We start from the raw sequence: 16,699 nt of genomic DNA on the forward strand, positions 1-16,699 counted from the left end.
TTTTTTAAAAAAAAAAAATGGAACCAAGTAACTGGCTGTTGCCTCCCAATAGGACATTAAAATGTTTGGGATTTGATGTAATCACAACACATTTATTTTCACAATAAAATGACATTTGTTTACTTACAGGGAGTAGGAAAGCTATGCCTTATTTGGCTTAAAGTGGGTTCACAACCAGTTCCTGAATAGCACACCATTTCCAATAATTCTTTTATAAGAGATACCCTTCCCCTGTCCTTCAAACAAACCCTTTCAACAAGAAATGCTTTTTGACTTCTGTAACCTGTAATTAAAAAACAAGTGTCCAACACGGTCACTCAATAAGCAGAGTTTGCAGTCTATGTGGGAAGGAAATAAAAATCTTCTTTTATAAGATTTTCCTAATTGGAAGACAGCAATTGCACTGTTCTTATCAGCATACCCAAGATGTTATACTTATTCTCTTGATGGATAACAAATGCTATGAGATTTCTCTGTCATTCCTTCTTGTTCCTGCTAATCATTCCATCCAGATCCAAAAAGAGATAGGGGAACAAATTCACTTGTTTTTTTCTAGTTAAGTGACATATTTACCACATTTTGGGAAGTAACAAAAGGAGTTATGCACAAAGCTTTGTAGACATGGGTCACATGGAAAGTCAAAGAGTATAGAAGAGCCAGTCAGGCAGCTTTCTACAAGTATTAACTCAAGTCCAAGCAGGCTGGACCTACCCAGAAGGGGCAAGAATATCTCTCTTTGGGAGTTTTCTCCTCACCTTTTCTAGTTCATGCACATCTGTCTCCAGCATTGCTCTCTGTTTCTTAATTTCCAGGAGGCTCTCTAGCATACTCTGCTTGGGCTGCAGCCCTTTGTCAAAGCGGTTATACATCCCACACCAGAACCTCAAATAGACAACAAGGGGAGGGGGGAAAGTGGGTTAGTTTTGCTGGAGTAATTGATTACCAATGTTTTCCTTGTGCCAAGAAAATACTAGCCTAGTAGGTGGGAAGATCTCAAGAGTACTGTAATGTGATGGCATTAAAAAGACTAGACATGCTCGTAATCGGGAAGAGTAAAGATACCAGCAAAAAATCTCAGCTGAAGGAGACATTTTAGACTTGAGCAAACTTGAGGTTCTTTTAAACAATCAAATTAAGCTTTTATTTTGAGACAATTAAAAATTCACATACAGTTTTATGAAATAATAAAGGAGAGAAGTGACATCAGCAAGATGGCAGAATAGGAAGCCCTGGACCCTCCTTCCTCCAATGGATACACTGATTTAATTGCACCAGAAGAATCAATTCCCTTTATGAGAAACCCAGCAACACATGGAGAGGCTCCTGCACCCTGGATGAGTATGAAACCAGTCAGATTGTAAACAAAACATCTGTAGAAAAAGCAGAACATCCACTCATCATAATCCCAACTCCCAGCACAGTTCCATAGGATCAGGAGGAAACCCCCAGTCCCACCTTCTACCTCAGAATGGGAGAAGTTGGACTGCACATATAATACCCCAACTTCTCCAGGTGCCACTTGAAAGACTGGCTTCTTTCTCACCTATTTCAGAGTTGAAAGGATCTGGTATGTCATAGTATCCTGAGGGCTACAGAGAAGAAAGTGGCAATTTCAACTAGCATGCTGGCATGCACCACAGCTCCTGTATCTGGCTTAACACAGAGTAGGGGAAAATCCCAGTTCCCAGCTTCTCCCTGGGAAGGAAAAGGGTTGGAACATGCACCCAGCATTCTAAATTCTCCAGGAGCTACCAAGAGAATGGCTTTTGTGCCACCTGTCTAGGAGCATTGATGAGACTGGACAAACTCTGGATGCCTGGGGGCCACTAATAACAAAGAAAGCAGTTTAAACTAGCAAAATGGCTTAAGAAGCCCATAGAAGCTCTGGGTTGGTTGGCTGATGAATGTCTTCTCCTGTAAAAGGCCAATCCATATGACTGAGAGAGGTAGTGGATTCTTATGATGTGCAGGAAAAGGGTAACAAAATCCGAACAAAGAAAGAAGTTAAAACTCCAGAAACTGACTCTAATGAAATGAAAATATATGGATTGCCTGACAAACAATTCAAAATACACACCATGGAAAAGCTCAACAAAATCAAGAGAATAATCCATGAACAAAAAGAAAATTTCAACAAAGAGACAGAAAATTTAAAAGAATAGGCAGATGTCTTAAAGCTGAAGAATATAGTAACTGAAATAAAAAATCCAATGGAGGAGTTCAATGACAGACTAGAGCAAGCAGAATAATAAGCAGACTCAAATACAGATTGTCATTATCCAGTCAGAGGGTACATAGAAAAGAATAAAAAGCTAAAATAGCTTAAAGAAATTATGGGACACCATTAATTAGCAGACCAATATATGCATTATGGGAGGCCCAAGAGAAGATAGGAAGGACTAGAAATCTTATTTAAAGAACTAATGACTGAAAACTCCCTAAATCTGAGAAAGGAAATGGACATCCAGATCTAGGAAGCTGAAATGACCCAATAGGATGAATCCAAAGAAATCCACACTAAGACACGTGATAATCAAATTGTCAAAAGTCAAAGACAGAGAACATTTTGAGCACCCAGATTCATAAAGCAAGTTCTTAGAGACCTACAAAGAGAATTAGACTCCCACACAATAACAGTGGGAGATTTTAACACCCCACTCATCTTGTTGTCAAGATCAAACAGACAGAAAATTAACAAGGATATCCAGGACTTGAACTCAGATCTGGACTAAGCGAACCTAAGATACATCTACAGAACTCTCCACCCCAAATCAACAGAATATACATTCTTCTCAGCACCACATCATACTTATTCTAAAATTGACCACATAGGTAGGGATCCAAGATGGCCGAATAGGAACAGCTCTGGAGTGCAGTTCCCAGCAGGAACAACGCAGAGGGTGAGTGCCCACTGCATTTCCAAACAAATTTTCACTGCCCACAGACCAGGAGATTCCTGGGCCAAAAAGCACCACAAGTTTACAGCACGGCGGTTTCAGCTGGTGCTGGCTTGGCACACAGAAACTCACACAAATCTGGGCAGCCATTTCAACTGGTACCTGAAATGCCTAGGAGACAGAGCTGTCCATTCAACTGAAAGGGAGGGGCAGAGACAGGGAGCCAGGTGATCTGGCTTGGTGGGTACCACCCCCACAAAACAGGCAATCTGAAAAGCTCTGCATTGAGAATTTCACAGGAAGCACAGCTGCACCCAGGACAGTCCAGCTCAGTGGGGGAAAGGGCATCCCCCACTACTGAGGCAGCCTGCCACTACTGAGGCAGTTCACACAGCAGCTGGGCAGAGCCTGCAGCAGCTCAGCAATGCCTCTGCTGGCAGACTGTGACTAGACTACCCCGTGCGGGGCAGGGCATCTATGAAAAAAGGCAGCAGCATGACAGAAACTTATAAATAAAGCTGACCTTCCTAGGACAGAGCAGTTGGAAAAACAGGCAGTTATGAGTTCTGCTGCAGAGACTTAAAAGTACCTGCCCAGCATCTCTACATGGAACAACGGAGCTCCTAGCACAGCATTTGAGCTCCTATAAGGGACAGACTGTCTCCTCAAGCAGCTACCCAACCCCCATATACCCAAAGAGACACTTCATAAAGGAGAGCTCAGGCCAACATCTGGCAGGTACCCTTCTGGGACGAATATAACAGAAGAAGAAACTGGCAGCAACCCTTACTGTCATGCAGCCCCCACAGGTGATCCCCAGGCAAGCAGGGTCTGCAGTGGACCTCCAGAAGTCGTGTGGCAGAGCAACCTGATTGTTAGAAGGAAACTAAGAAACAGAAAGAAATAACTTCATCAGCAACAAAAAGGATGTCCACTCAGAGACCCCATCCAAAAGTCACCAACTACAAAGACCACAGGTGGATAAAAACACTAAAATGGGAATAAACCAGCAAAAAAAGGATGAAAACACCCAAAACCAGAACGCCTTTCCTCCTCCAAAGGATCACAACTCCTCATCAGCTAGGGGTCAAAGATGGATGGAGAATGAATCTGATGAATTGACAGAAACAGGCCTCAGAGGGTGGGTAATAACAAACTCCTCTGAGCTAAAAGAACATGTGCTAACCCAATGCAAAGAAACTAAGAACCCAGAAAAAAGGTTAGATGAGATGCTAACTAGAATAAACAGCTTAGAAAAGAATATAAACGACTTGATGGAGCTGAAAAACACAGCACAAGAACTTCGTGAAGCATACACAAGTTTCAATAGCTGAATTGACCAAGCAGAAGAAAGAATATCAGAGATTGAAGATCAACTGAATGAAATAAAATGTGAATGCAAGAATAGAGAAAAAAGAATGAAGGAAATGGACAAAGCCTGCAAGAAATATGGGATTATGTGAAGAGACCTAATCTATGTTTGATAGGTGTACCTGAATGTGATGGAGAGAATGAATCCAAGCTGAAAAACACTCTTCAGGATATTATCTAGGAAAACTTCCCCAACCTAGCAAGCCAGGCCACCATTCAAGTCCAGGAAATACAGAGAACACCACACAGATATTCCTCAAGAAGAGCAACCCCAAGGCAAACAATTGTCAGATTCACTGGGGTTGAAATGAAGAAAAACATGCTAAGCTCAGCCAGAGAAAAAGGTCAAGTTACCCACAAAGGGAAGCCCATCAGACTCACAGTGGATCTCTCTGCAGAAACCCTAAAAGCCAGAAGAGAGTGGGGGCCAATATTCGACATCCTTAAAGAAAAGAACTTTCAACCTAGAATTTCATATCCAGCCAAACTAATCTTCATAAACGAAGGAGAAAGAAAATCCTTTATGGACAAGCAATTGCTGAGAGATTTCGTCACTATAAGGCCTGCCTTACAAGAGCTCCTGAAATAAGCACTAAACAAGGAAAGGAACAACCAGTACCAGCACTCCAAAAACATACCAAATGGTGAAGACCATCCACACAATGAAAAAAGTGTGTCAACTAACAGGCAAAACATCCAGCTAGCATGAAAGTGGCAGGATCAAATTCACACATAACAATATTAACCTTAAAGGTAAATGGGCTAAATGTCCCAATCAAAAGACACAGACTGGCAAATTGGATAAAAAGTCAAGACCCATCCATGTGCTGTAACCAGGAAACCCATCTCACATGCAAGGACACACATAGGCTCAAAATAAAGGGATGGAGGAAGATTTATCAAGCCATTGGAGAGCAAAAAAAAGCAGGAGTTGCAATCCTAGTCTCTGATACAATAGACTTTAAACCAACAAAGATGAAAAGAGACAAAGAAGAGCATTACATAATGGTAAAAGGATCAATGCATCAAGAAGAGCTCATGATCCTAAATATATACGCACCCAATACAGGAGCACCCAGGTACATAAAGCAAGTTCTTAATGACCTACAAAGAGATTTTAGACTCCCACACAATAATAGTGGGAGACTTTAACACTCCAGTGTAAATATTAGACAAATCAACAAGACAGAAAATTAACAAGGATATCCAGGACTTGAACTCAGATCTGGACCAAGCGGACCTAATAGACATCTACAGAACTCTCCACCCCAAATCCACAGAATATACATTCTTCTCAGCACTGCATTGCACCTACTCTAAAACTGACCACATAATCAGAAGAAAATCACTCCTCAGCAAATGCAAAAGAACAGAAATCATAACAAACAGTCTCCAGACCACAGGGCAATCAAATTACAACTTAGAATTCAGATATTAACTCAGAACCGCACAGCTTCATGGAAACTAAACAACTGGCTCCTGAATGTCGACTGGATAAACAATGAAATGAAGGCAGAAATGAAGATGTTCTTTGAAACCAATGAGAATGAAGACACAACATACCTGAACCTTTGGGACACATTTAAAGCAGTGTCTAGAGGGAAATTTATAGCAATAAATGCCCATATGAGAAGTGAAGGAAGATCTAAAATCAACACTGTATCATCAAAATGGAAAGAGCTAGAGGAGCAAGGTCAAAAAAACTCAAAAGCTAGCAGAAGATAAGAAATAACTAAACTAAGATCAGAGCAGAACTGAAGGAAAGAGAGAGACACAAAAAAAAACCCTTCAAAAAATCAATAATTCCAGGAGCTGGTTTTTTGAAAAGATAAATAAACTAGACAGACCGCTAGCCAGATTAATAAAAAAGAAAAGGGAGAAGAATCAAATAGATACAATAAAAAATGATAAAAGGGACATCACCACTGATTCCACAGAAATACAAACTACAGAGATTACTAAAAACATCTCATGCACATAAACCAGTAAACCTGGAAGAAATGGATAAATTCCTGGACACTTGCACCCTCCCAAACCAGGAGGAAGTTGAAACCATGAATACACCAATAACAAGGGCTGAAGTTGAGGCAGCAATTAAGAGCCTACCAACCAAAAAACGTCCAGGTCCAGATGGTTTCACAGTTGGATTCTACCAGATGTACAAAGAGGAGCTGGTACCATTCCTTCTGAAACTATTCCAAACAATACAAAAAGAAGGAATCCTTCCCAAATCATTTTATGAGACCTACATCATACTGATACCAAAACCCAGCAGAGACTCAACAAAAAAAGAAGGCCAATATCCACAATGAATATAGATGCAAAAATCTTCAATAAAATACTAGCAAACTGAATGCAACAGCACATCAAAAAGCTTATCCATCAAGACCAACTAGGCTTCATCCCGGGGATTCAAGGCTGGTTCAACATACGCAAATCTATAAATGTAATCCATCACATAAACAGAACCAAAGACAAAAACACATGATTATTTCAATAGATGCAGAGAAGGCCTTTGGTAAAATTCAACAGCCCTTTATGCTAAAAACCCTCAATAAACTAGGTATCAATGGAACATACTTCAAAATAATAAAAGCTATCTATCGAAGGAACGTATCTGAAAACAATAAAAGCTATGTATGACAAACCTACAGCCAATATCATAATGCATGGGCAAAAACTGGAAGCATTCCCTTTGAAATCTGGCACTAGCCAAGGATGCCCTCTCTCACCACTCCTATTCAATATAGTATCGGAAGTTCTAGCCAGAGCAATTAGGCAAGAAAAAAAAAGGATATTCAATTAAGAAAAGAAGAAGTCAAATTGTCTTTATTTGCAGACAACATGATTGTATATTTAGAAGACCCTATCATCTCAGCCCAAAATCTCTTTTTAACTGATAAGCAACTTCAGCAAAGTCTCAGGATACAAAATCAATCTGCCAATATCACAAGCATTTCTATACACCAATAACAGACTAACAGAGAGCCAAATCATGAGCAAACTCCCATTCACAATTGCTACAAAGAGAATAAAATACCTAGGAATACAACTAACAAAGGATGTAAAGGATCTCTTCAAGGAGAACTACAAACCACTGCTCTACGAAATAAGACAGGACACAAACAGATAGAGAACCATTCCATGCTCATGGTTAGGAAGAATCAATATCGTGAAAATGGCCTTACTGCCCAAAGTAATTTATATATTGAATGCTATCCCCATCAAGCTACCAATGACCTTCTTCACAGAACTGGAAAAATACACCTTAAACTTCATATGGAACAAAAAGAGAGCCTGTATAGCCAAGAAAATCCTAAGCAAAAAGAACAAAGCTGGAAGCATCATGCTACCTGATTTCAAATTATACAACAAGGCTACAGTAATCAAAACAGCATGGTACTGGTACCAAAACAGAGACATATACCAATGGAACAGAACAGAGGCCCTTGAGGCAACACCGCACATCTACAACCATCTGATCTTTGACAAACCTAACAAAAACAAGCAATGGGGAAAGGATTCCCTATTTAATAATGGTATTGTGAATACTGGCTAGCAGTGTGCAGAAAGCAGAAACTGGACCCCTTCCTGACACCTGACACTAAAATTAACTCCAGATGGATTAAAGACTTAAACATAATATCTAACATCATAAAAACCCTAGAAGAAAACATAGGCAAAACCATTCAGGACATAGGCATAGGCAAGGACTTCATGACTAAAATACCAAAGGCATTGGCAATAAAAGCCAAAATAGACAAATGGGATCTAATTAAACTTAAGAGCTTCTGTACAGTGAAAGAAACAATCATTAGAGTGAACCAGCAACCAACAGAATGGGAAAAAATTTTTGCAATCTACCCATCTGACAAAGGGCTAATATCCAGAATCTACAAAGAACTAAAACAGATTTACAATAAAAAAACAAACAAACCCATACAAAAGTGGGCAAAGGATATAAACAGACACTTTTCAAAAGAAGACATATATGAGGCCAACAAATATATGAAAAAATGCTCATCATCACTGATTATTAGAGAAATGCAAATCAAAACCACATTGAGATAAAACCTCACGACAGTTAGAATGGCGATCATTAAAAAATCTGGAGACAACAGATGCTGGAGAGGATGTGGAGAAATAGGAACACTTTTACACTGTTGGTGGGAGTGTAAACTAGTTCAACCATTGTGGAAGACAGTGTGGTACTTCCTCAAGGACCTAGAAATAGAAATCCCATTTGACCTAGCAATCCCATTATTGGGTATATACCCAAAGGATTACAAATCATTCTGTTATAAAGACACATGCACATGTATGTTCATGGAGGCACTATTTACAATAGCAAAGAACTGGAACCAACCCAAATGCCCATCAACGATAGACTGGACAAGGAAAATTTGGCACATATACACCATGGAATACTATGCAGCCATAAGAAATGATGGGTTCATGTCCTTTGCAGGGATATGGATGAATCTGGAAATCATCATTCTCGGCAAACTGACACAAGAACAGAAAATCAAACACAGCATGTTCTCACTCATAGGTGGGTGATCAATAATAAGAACACATGGACACAGGGAGGGTACCATCACACACTGCGGTCTGTTGAGGGGGCCAAGGGAGGTACAGCGGGGGGGGTGGGGAGGTCAGGGAGGGATAACATGGGGAGAAATGCCAGATGTAGGTGACAGGGGGATGGAGGTAGCAAACCACATTGCCATGTGTGTACCTATGCAACAATCCTGCATGATCTGCACATGTACCTCAGAACCTAAAGTACAATAATAAAAAAGTTGACAACATAATTGGAAGTAAAACACTCCTCAGCAAATACAAAAGTACAGAAATCATAACAAACAGTCTTTCAGACCACAGTGCAATCAAATTAGAACTCAGGATTAAGAAACTCACTCAAAACCACACAACTACATGGGAACTGAACAACCTTCTCCTGAATGACTATTGGGTTAATAATGAAATTAAGGCAGAAATAAAGATTTTATTTGAAACCAAAGAGAACAAAGACACAACATGCCAGAATTTCTGGGACACATTTAAAGCAGTATGGAGAAGGAAATTTATAGCACTAAATGCCCACAAGAGAAAGCAGGAATGATCTAAAGTCAACACCATAACATCACAATTAAAAGAACTAGAGAAGCAAGAGCAAACAAATTCAAGAGATAGCAGAACACAAGACATAACTAAGATCAGAGCAGAACTGAAGGAGACAGAGACATGAAAAATCCTTCAAAAAAATCATTGAATTCAGGAGCTGGTTTTTTGGAAAGATCAACAAAAGAGACCACTAGCCAGACTAAGAAAAAAAGAGAGAAAAATCAAATCAATGCAATAAAAAACGATAAAGGGGATATCACTGCCAATCCCACAGAAATAGAAACTATCATCAGAGAATACCATAAACACCTCTACACAAATAAACTAGAAAATCAAGAAGAAATGAATAAATTCCTGGACATACACCCTCCCAAGACTGAACCAGGAGGAAGTTTAATCCCTTAATAGACCAATAACAAGTTCTGAAATTGAGGCAACAATTAACAGCCTACCAATCAAAAAAAGTCCAGGACCGTAGAGATTCACAGCCAAACTCTACCAGAGGTACAAAGAGGAATGGTACCATTCCTTCTGAAACTATTCCAAACAATAGAAAAAGAGGGAATCTTCCCTAACTCGTTTTATGAGGCCAGCATCATCCTGATACCAAAACCTGGAAGAGAAATAAAAACAAAAAGAAAACTTCAGTCCAATATCCCTGATGAACACTGATGTAAAAATCCTCAATAAAATACTGGCAAATTGTATCCAGCAGCACATCAAAAAGTTTATCCACCACGATCAAGTTGGCGTCATCCTGGGGATGCAAGGCTGGTTCAACATACTCAAATCAATAAATGTAATCTATCACATAAACAGAACTAAATAATGACAAAAACCAAACAATTATCTCAAGAGGCACAGAAAAGGCCTTCAACAATTCAACAGCCCTTCATGCTAAAAACTCTCAATAAAATAGGTATTGAGAGAATATAGCTCAAAATAATAAGAACTATTTATGACAAACTCACAGGCAATATCATATTGAATGGAAAACAACTGGAAGCATTCCCTTTGAAAACTGGCACAAGACAAGAATGCCCTCTCTCACCACTCCTATTCAACATAGTATTGGAAGTTCTGGCCAGGGCAATTAGGCAAGAGAAAGAAATAAAGGGTATTCAATTAGGAAAAGAGAAAGTCAAATTGTCTGTTTGCAAATGACATAATTGTATATTTAGAAAACCTTATCATCTCAGCCCAAAATCTCCTTAAACGAATATGCAACTTCAGCAAAGTCTCAGGATACAAAATCAACGTGCAAAAATCACAAGCATGTCTGTATACCAATAACAGACAGAGAGTCAAATCATGAATGAACTCCCATTCACAATTGCTACAAAGAGAATAAAACACCTAGGAATACAACTTACAAGGGATGTGAAGTACCTTTTAAAAGAGAGCTATAAACTCAAGGAAATAAGAGAGAACACAAACAAATGGAAAAAACATTCCATGCTCATGGATAGAAGACTCAATATCATGAAAATGGCCACCCTGCCCAAAGTAATTTACAGATTCAATGCTATCCCCATCAAACTACTATTGACTTTTTTCACAGAATTGGAAAAACTATGTTAAATATCATATGGAACCAAAAAAGAGCCTGCATAGCCAAGACAATCCTAAGTAAAATAAACAAAGCTGGAGGCATCATGCTACCTGACTTCAAACTATATTACAAGGCTACATTAATAAAAACAGCATGATACTGGTACCAAAACAGATATATAGATGAATGGAACAGAACAGAGGTCTCAGTAATAATGCCACACACCTACAACCATCTGATCTTTGACAAACCTGACAAAAACAAGCAATGAGGAAAGGATTCCCTGTTTAATAAATGGTGTTGGAGAAACTGGCTAGCTATATGCAGAAAGCTGAAACTGGATCTCTTCCTTATACAAAAATTAACTCAAGATGGGTTAAAGACTTAAATGTAAGACCTAAAATCACAAAAACCCTGGAACAAAACCTAGGGAATACCATTCAGGACACAGGCATGGGCAAAGACTTCATGACTAAAACACCAAAAGCAATGGCAACAAAAGCCAAAATTGACAAACGGGATCTAATAAAACAAAAGCAAAAGAAATTATTGTCAGAGTGAACAGGCAATCTGGAGAATGGGAGAAAATCTTTGCAATCTATCCATCTCAAAAAGAGCTAATATCCAGAATCTACAAAGAACTTTAAAAAATTTACAAGAAAAAAACCAACAACCCCATCAAAAAAGTGGGTGAAGGATATGAACAGACACTTTTCAAAAGAAGACATTTATGCAGCCAACAAACATGAAAAGAAGCTCATCATCACTGGTCATTAGAGAAATGCAAATCAAAACCACATCTCATGCCAGTTAGAATGGTGATCATTAAAAAGTCAGGAAACACCAGATGCTGGAAAGGATGTGGAGAAACAGGAATGCTTTCATACTGTTGGTGAGAGTATAAATTAGTTCAAGCATTGTGGAAGACAATGTGGCAATTCCTCAAGGATCTAGAATTAGAAATACCATTTGACCCAGCAATCCCATTACTGGGTATATACCCAAAAGATTATAAATGATTCTACTATAAAGATACATGCACATGTATGTTTATTGTGGCACTGTTCACAATAATAAAGACTTGGAACCAATCCAAATGCCCATCAATGTTAAACTGGATAAAAAAAATGTGGCACATATATACCATGGAATACTATGCAGCCAGACAAAAGGATGAGTTCATGTCTTTTGTGGGGACATGGATGAAGTTGGAAACCATCATTCTCAGCAAACTAACACAAGAATAGAAAATGAAACACCATGTGTTCTCACTCATATGTCGGAGTTGGACAATGTGAACGCATGGATACATGGAGGGGAACACCACACTCTGGGGCTTCTTGGGATGTGGTGGGCTAGGGGAGGGATAACATTAGGAAAAATACCTAATATAGATGACGGGTGGATGGGTGCAGCAAACCACCATGCATGTGTCACCTATGTAACCAACCTGCAAGTTCTGCACATTTACCCCAGCACTGAAGGTATGAAAAAAAAATTTTTTTCAAGCAACATCCTTGAAATTCTATTAAAAGAAAGAAAAAAGAAAACAGTAAGATAAAACCAACTTGTCATATGCAGGAAAATCTATTAGATCCATCAGAAGCTTTCTCAGGTAAAAATAAATAAATAAATAAAAACAAAAAAAATCTTTCAGATGAGAAGGGAATAGGATGATATAGTCAAAGTGCTGAAGGAAAAATAAAACTATGAACCAAGAATGATATATGTAGCAAAACTGTTCTTCAAACACGAAAGAGAAATCAAGATTTTCCCAGAAAAATAAAAGCTGAGGAAGTTCATCACCTCTAGACCTGCCTTAGAGGAAATCTAAAGAAAAGTCTTCTCTTTAGATTGAGAGAGAAATGAAAATGAAAATGAAAGAATGCTAAATAGCAACAAAGTAGCATAAAAAATATAAAAGGTGTTGGTGACAATAAATATTTAAACAAATAAAGAATACTATGTTACTCTAATGTTGGTGGGTAAATCAACTTTAATTGTAGTATAAATTTTAAAACAGTATCAAAATAACTTCTGCCAAGACAGCCGAATAGGAACAGCTCCAGAGCACAGTTCCCAGCGGGAGCAACGCAGAAGGCGAGTGATCTCCGCATTTCCAACCAAGGTACCAGGTTCATCTCAAAGGGACTGCTTAGACAGTGGATGTAGTCCAAGGAGGGCAAACTGAGGCAGAGTGGGGTGCTGCCTCACCCGTAAAGTGCAACAGGCTGGAGGACAACTGCCCCTCTTACCCAATGGAGGCCACTGGGGACTTTTCCAGCCACTCTAGCACTCCGATTCAAATACTGCACTTCTCCCTTGGTCTTTACGGTCCACAGACCAGGAGACTCCTGCTGCACTAACAAGCAACACGGGTTTCCAGCACAAATCTGGTTGTCCATTTCAGCTGGCGCCGCAGGTTTCAGCACAAATCTAGGGGGCTGTTTTAACTGGTGCCTGGAATGCCTGTGAGACAGAGCCACCCATTCCCCTGAAAAAAAGGGGGCTGAAGGCAGGGATCCAAGTGATCTGGCTTGGTGGGTCCCACCCCCACAAAGAACAGGAAACTTAAACACATTGGCTTGAGATTTTCACAGCCAGCACAGCAGTGTGAGCTCAACCTGGGACAGTCAAGCTTGGTGAGCAGAAGGGCATCAGCCATTACCGAGGCAGTCTGCCATAACCAAGGCAGTCTGCAATTACCAAGGCAGTCTGCCATTACTGAGGCAGTTCTAGGCTTATCTGTATAAACAAAATCGCAAGGAAGTTTACACAGCAGATGGGTGGAGCCCGCGGAGGCTCAGCAATGTCTCTGCAGGCAGAATGTGACTAGATTCCCTATTTGCTGGGCAGGGCATCTCTGAAAAAAGGCAGCAGCACATGAGGGACTTACAAATAAAGCCCACCTTCCCAGGATAGAACACCTGGGAAAAGGGGCGGTTGTGAGTTCTGCTGAAGCAGACTTAAATGTCCCTGCCCAGGAGCTCTGAAGGGAGCAATGGAGCTCCCAGCACAGCACCTGAGCAATGATAAGGGACAGACTACCTCCTCAAGTGGCCCCCTGATCCCTGTATATCCAAAGAGACACCTCATACAGGAGAGCTCTGGCTGACATCTGGCAGGCATGCTTCTGGGACAAAGCTACCAGTGGAAGGAACAGGCAGCAATCCTTGCTGTTCTGCAGCCCCCGCGGGTGATTCCCAGGCAAGTAGGGTCTGGAGTGGACCTCCAGCAGTTATGCAGCAGAGGGGCCCGACTGTTGGAAGAAAAACTAAAAAACAGAAAGAAATAGCTTAAACATCAACAAAACGGATGTTTACTCAGAGACCCCATCTAAAAGTCACCAACTTCAAAGACCAAAGGTAGATAAATCCATGAAGATGGGAAGAAATCAGCCCAAAAAGGAAGAAATCACCAAAAACCAGAATGACTCTCCTCCAAGGGATCACAACTCCTCACCAGCAAGGAAACAAAACTGGATGGAGAATGAGTTTGACAAACTGACAGAAGCAGGCTTCAGAAGGTGGGTAATAACAAACTTCTCTGAGCCAAAGGAACATGTTCTAACCCAATGCAAAGAAACTAAGAACCTTGGAAAAAGGTTAGACTAAATGCTATCTGGGGCAGTCAGCTAAGAGAAGGACATAACGACTTGATGGAGCTGAAAAACATAGCACGAGAACTTCGCGAAGCATACACAAGTTTCAATAGCTGAATCGATCAAGGCAGAAGAAAGGATATCAGAGATTTAAGATCAACTCAATGAAATAAAATGAGAAGGTAAGATTAGAGAACAAAGTGTGAAAAGAAATGAACAAATCCTCCAAGAAATATGGTATTATGTGAAAAGACCTAATCTACGCTTGATCAGTGTATCTGAATATGACAGGGAGAATGAATCCAAGCTGGAAAACACTCTTCAAAATATTATCCAGGAGAACTTCCCCAAACTAGCAAGGCAGGCCAACATCCAAATCCAGGAAATGCAGAGAACACCATAAAGATATTCCTCAAGAAGAGCATCCCCAAGTCACATAATCGTCAGATTCACCAGGACTGAAATGAAGGAAAAAATGCTACGGGCAGCCAGAGAGAAAGATTGGGTTACCTACAAAGGGAATCCCATCAGATTCACAGCAGATCTCTCAGCAGAAACTCTACAAGCCAGAAAGGAGTGGGGGCCACTATTCAACATCCTTAAAGAAAAGAATATTCAGTCCAGAATTTCATATCCAGCCAAACTAAGCTTCATAAGTGAAGGAGAAATAAAATCTTTAATGAACAAACAATTGCTGAGAGATTTCGTCACCACCGGGCCTGCCTTACAAGAGCTCCTGAAGGAAGCACTAAACATGGAAAGGAACAAGGAGTACCAGCCACTACAAAAACGTGCAAATGATAAAGACCATTGACACCATAAAGAAATTCCATCAACTTATGGGCAAAACAACCAGCTAGTATCAAAATGTCAGGATCAAATTCACACATAACAATATTAAGCTTAAATATAAACAGTCTAAATGCCCCAATCAAAAGACACAGACTGGCAAGATGGATAAAAAGTCAAGACCCATCAGTGTGCTGTATTCAGGAGACCCATCTCATGTGCAAGGACACACATAGACTCAAAATAAAGGGATGGAGGGAAATTTACCAAGCAAATGGAGAGAAAAAAAAAGCAGGGGTTGCAATCCTAGTCTCTGATAAAACAGACTTTAAACCAACAAAGATCAAAAGAGACGAAGAAGGGCATTACATAATGGTAATAGGATCAATACAACAAGAAGAGTTAACTATCCTAAATACATATTCACCCAATACAGGAACACCCAGATACACAAAGCAAGTTCTTAATGACCTACAAAGAGACTTAGACTCCCACACAATAATAGTGGGAGACATTAACACCCCACTGTCAATATTAGACAGATCAACGAGACAGAAAATTAACAAGGATATGCAGAAACTGAACTCAGATCTCGACCAAGTGGACCTAATAGACATCTACAGAAATCTCCACCCCAAATCCACAGAATATACATTCTTCTCAGCACCACGTCACACTTACTCTAAAACTGACCACATAATTGGAAGTAAATCACTCCTCAGCAAATGCAAAAGAATTGAAATCATAACAGTCCCTCAGATCACAGTGTAATCAAATTAGAACTCAGGATTAAGAAACTCACTCAAAACTGCACAATTACATGGAAATTGAACAACCTGCTCCTGAATGACTACTGGATAAATAATGAAATGAAGGTAGAAATAAAGATCTTCTCTGAAACCAATGAGAATGAAGATACAACATACCAGAAACTCTGATACACATTTAAAGCGGTGTCTAGAGGAAAATTAATGGCACTAAATGCCCACATGAGAAGTGAAGAGAGATCTAAAATTGACACCCTATCATCACAATTAGAAGAACTAGAGGATCAAGATCAAACAAATTCAAAAGCAAACAGAAAACAAGAAATAACTAAGATCAGAGCAGAACTGAAGGAGATAGACACACAAAGAAACCCTTCAAAAAATAAATAAATCCAGGAACTGGTTTTTTTGAAAGATCAATAAAGTAGATAGAATGCCAGCTAGACTAAAAAAAGAAAAGAGAGAAGAATCGAATAGATGCAATAAATAACGATAAAGAGGAGATCACCACCAATTCCACAGAAATACAAACTACCATCAGATATTACTACAAACAACTCTGTGCACATAAACCAGTAACTCTAGAAGAAATGGA

General features: G+C 39.7%; 1 protein-coding gene across 3 annotated transcripts in view; it reads right to left on the reverse strand.

Annotated features, from left to right (window-relative positions):
• MTMR8 (myotubularin related protein 8) overlaps positions 1-16,699 on the reverse strand; it is a 138,219-nt gene that overhangs the window by 7,546 nt on the left and 113,974 nt on the right. Inside the window, exon 13 of one of the 3 annotated variants that reach the window (XM_012460870.2) lies at positions 756-882. The exons of the other annotated variants lie outside the window; for them this stretch is intronic. Within the exon in view, the coding sequence (XP_012316293.1) occupies positions 756-882 (127 nt within the window). The remainder of the gene's footprint in view (positions 1-755; positions 883-16,699) is intronic. 3 annotated transcript variants of the gene reach the window in all.

This window comes from Aotus nancymaae, unplaced genomic scaffold (genome assembly GCF_030222135.1).
Source record: "Aotus nancymaae isolate 86718 unplaced genomic scaffold, 86718_ANA_hifiasm-v0.15.2.pri h1tg000073l, whole genome shotgun sequence".
Classification (NCBI taxonomy): domain Eukaryota; kingdom Metazoa; phylum Chordata; class Mammalia; order Primates; family Aotidae; genus Aotus; species Aotus nancymaae.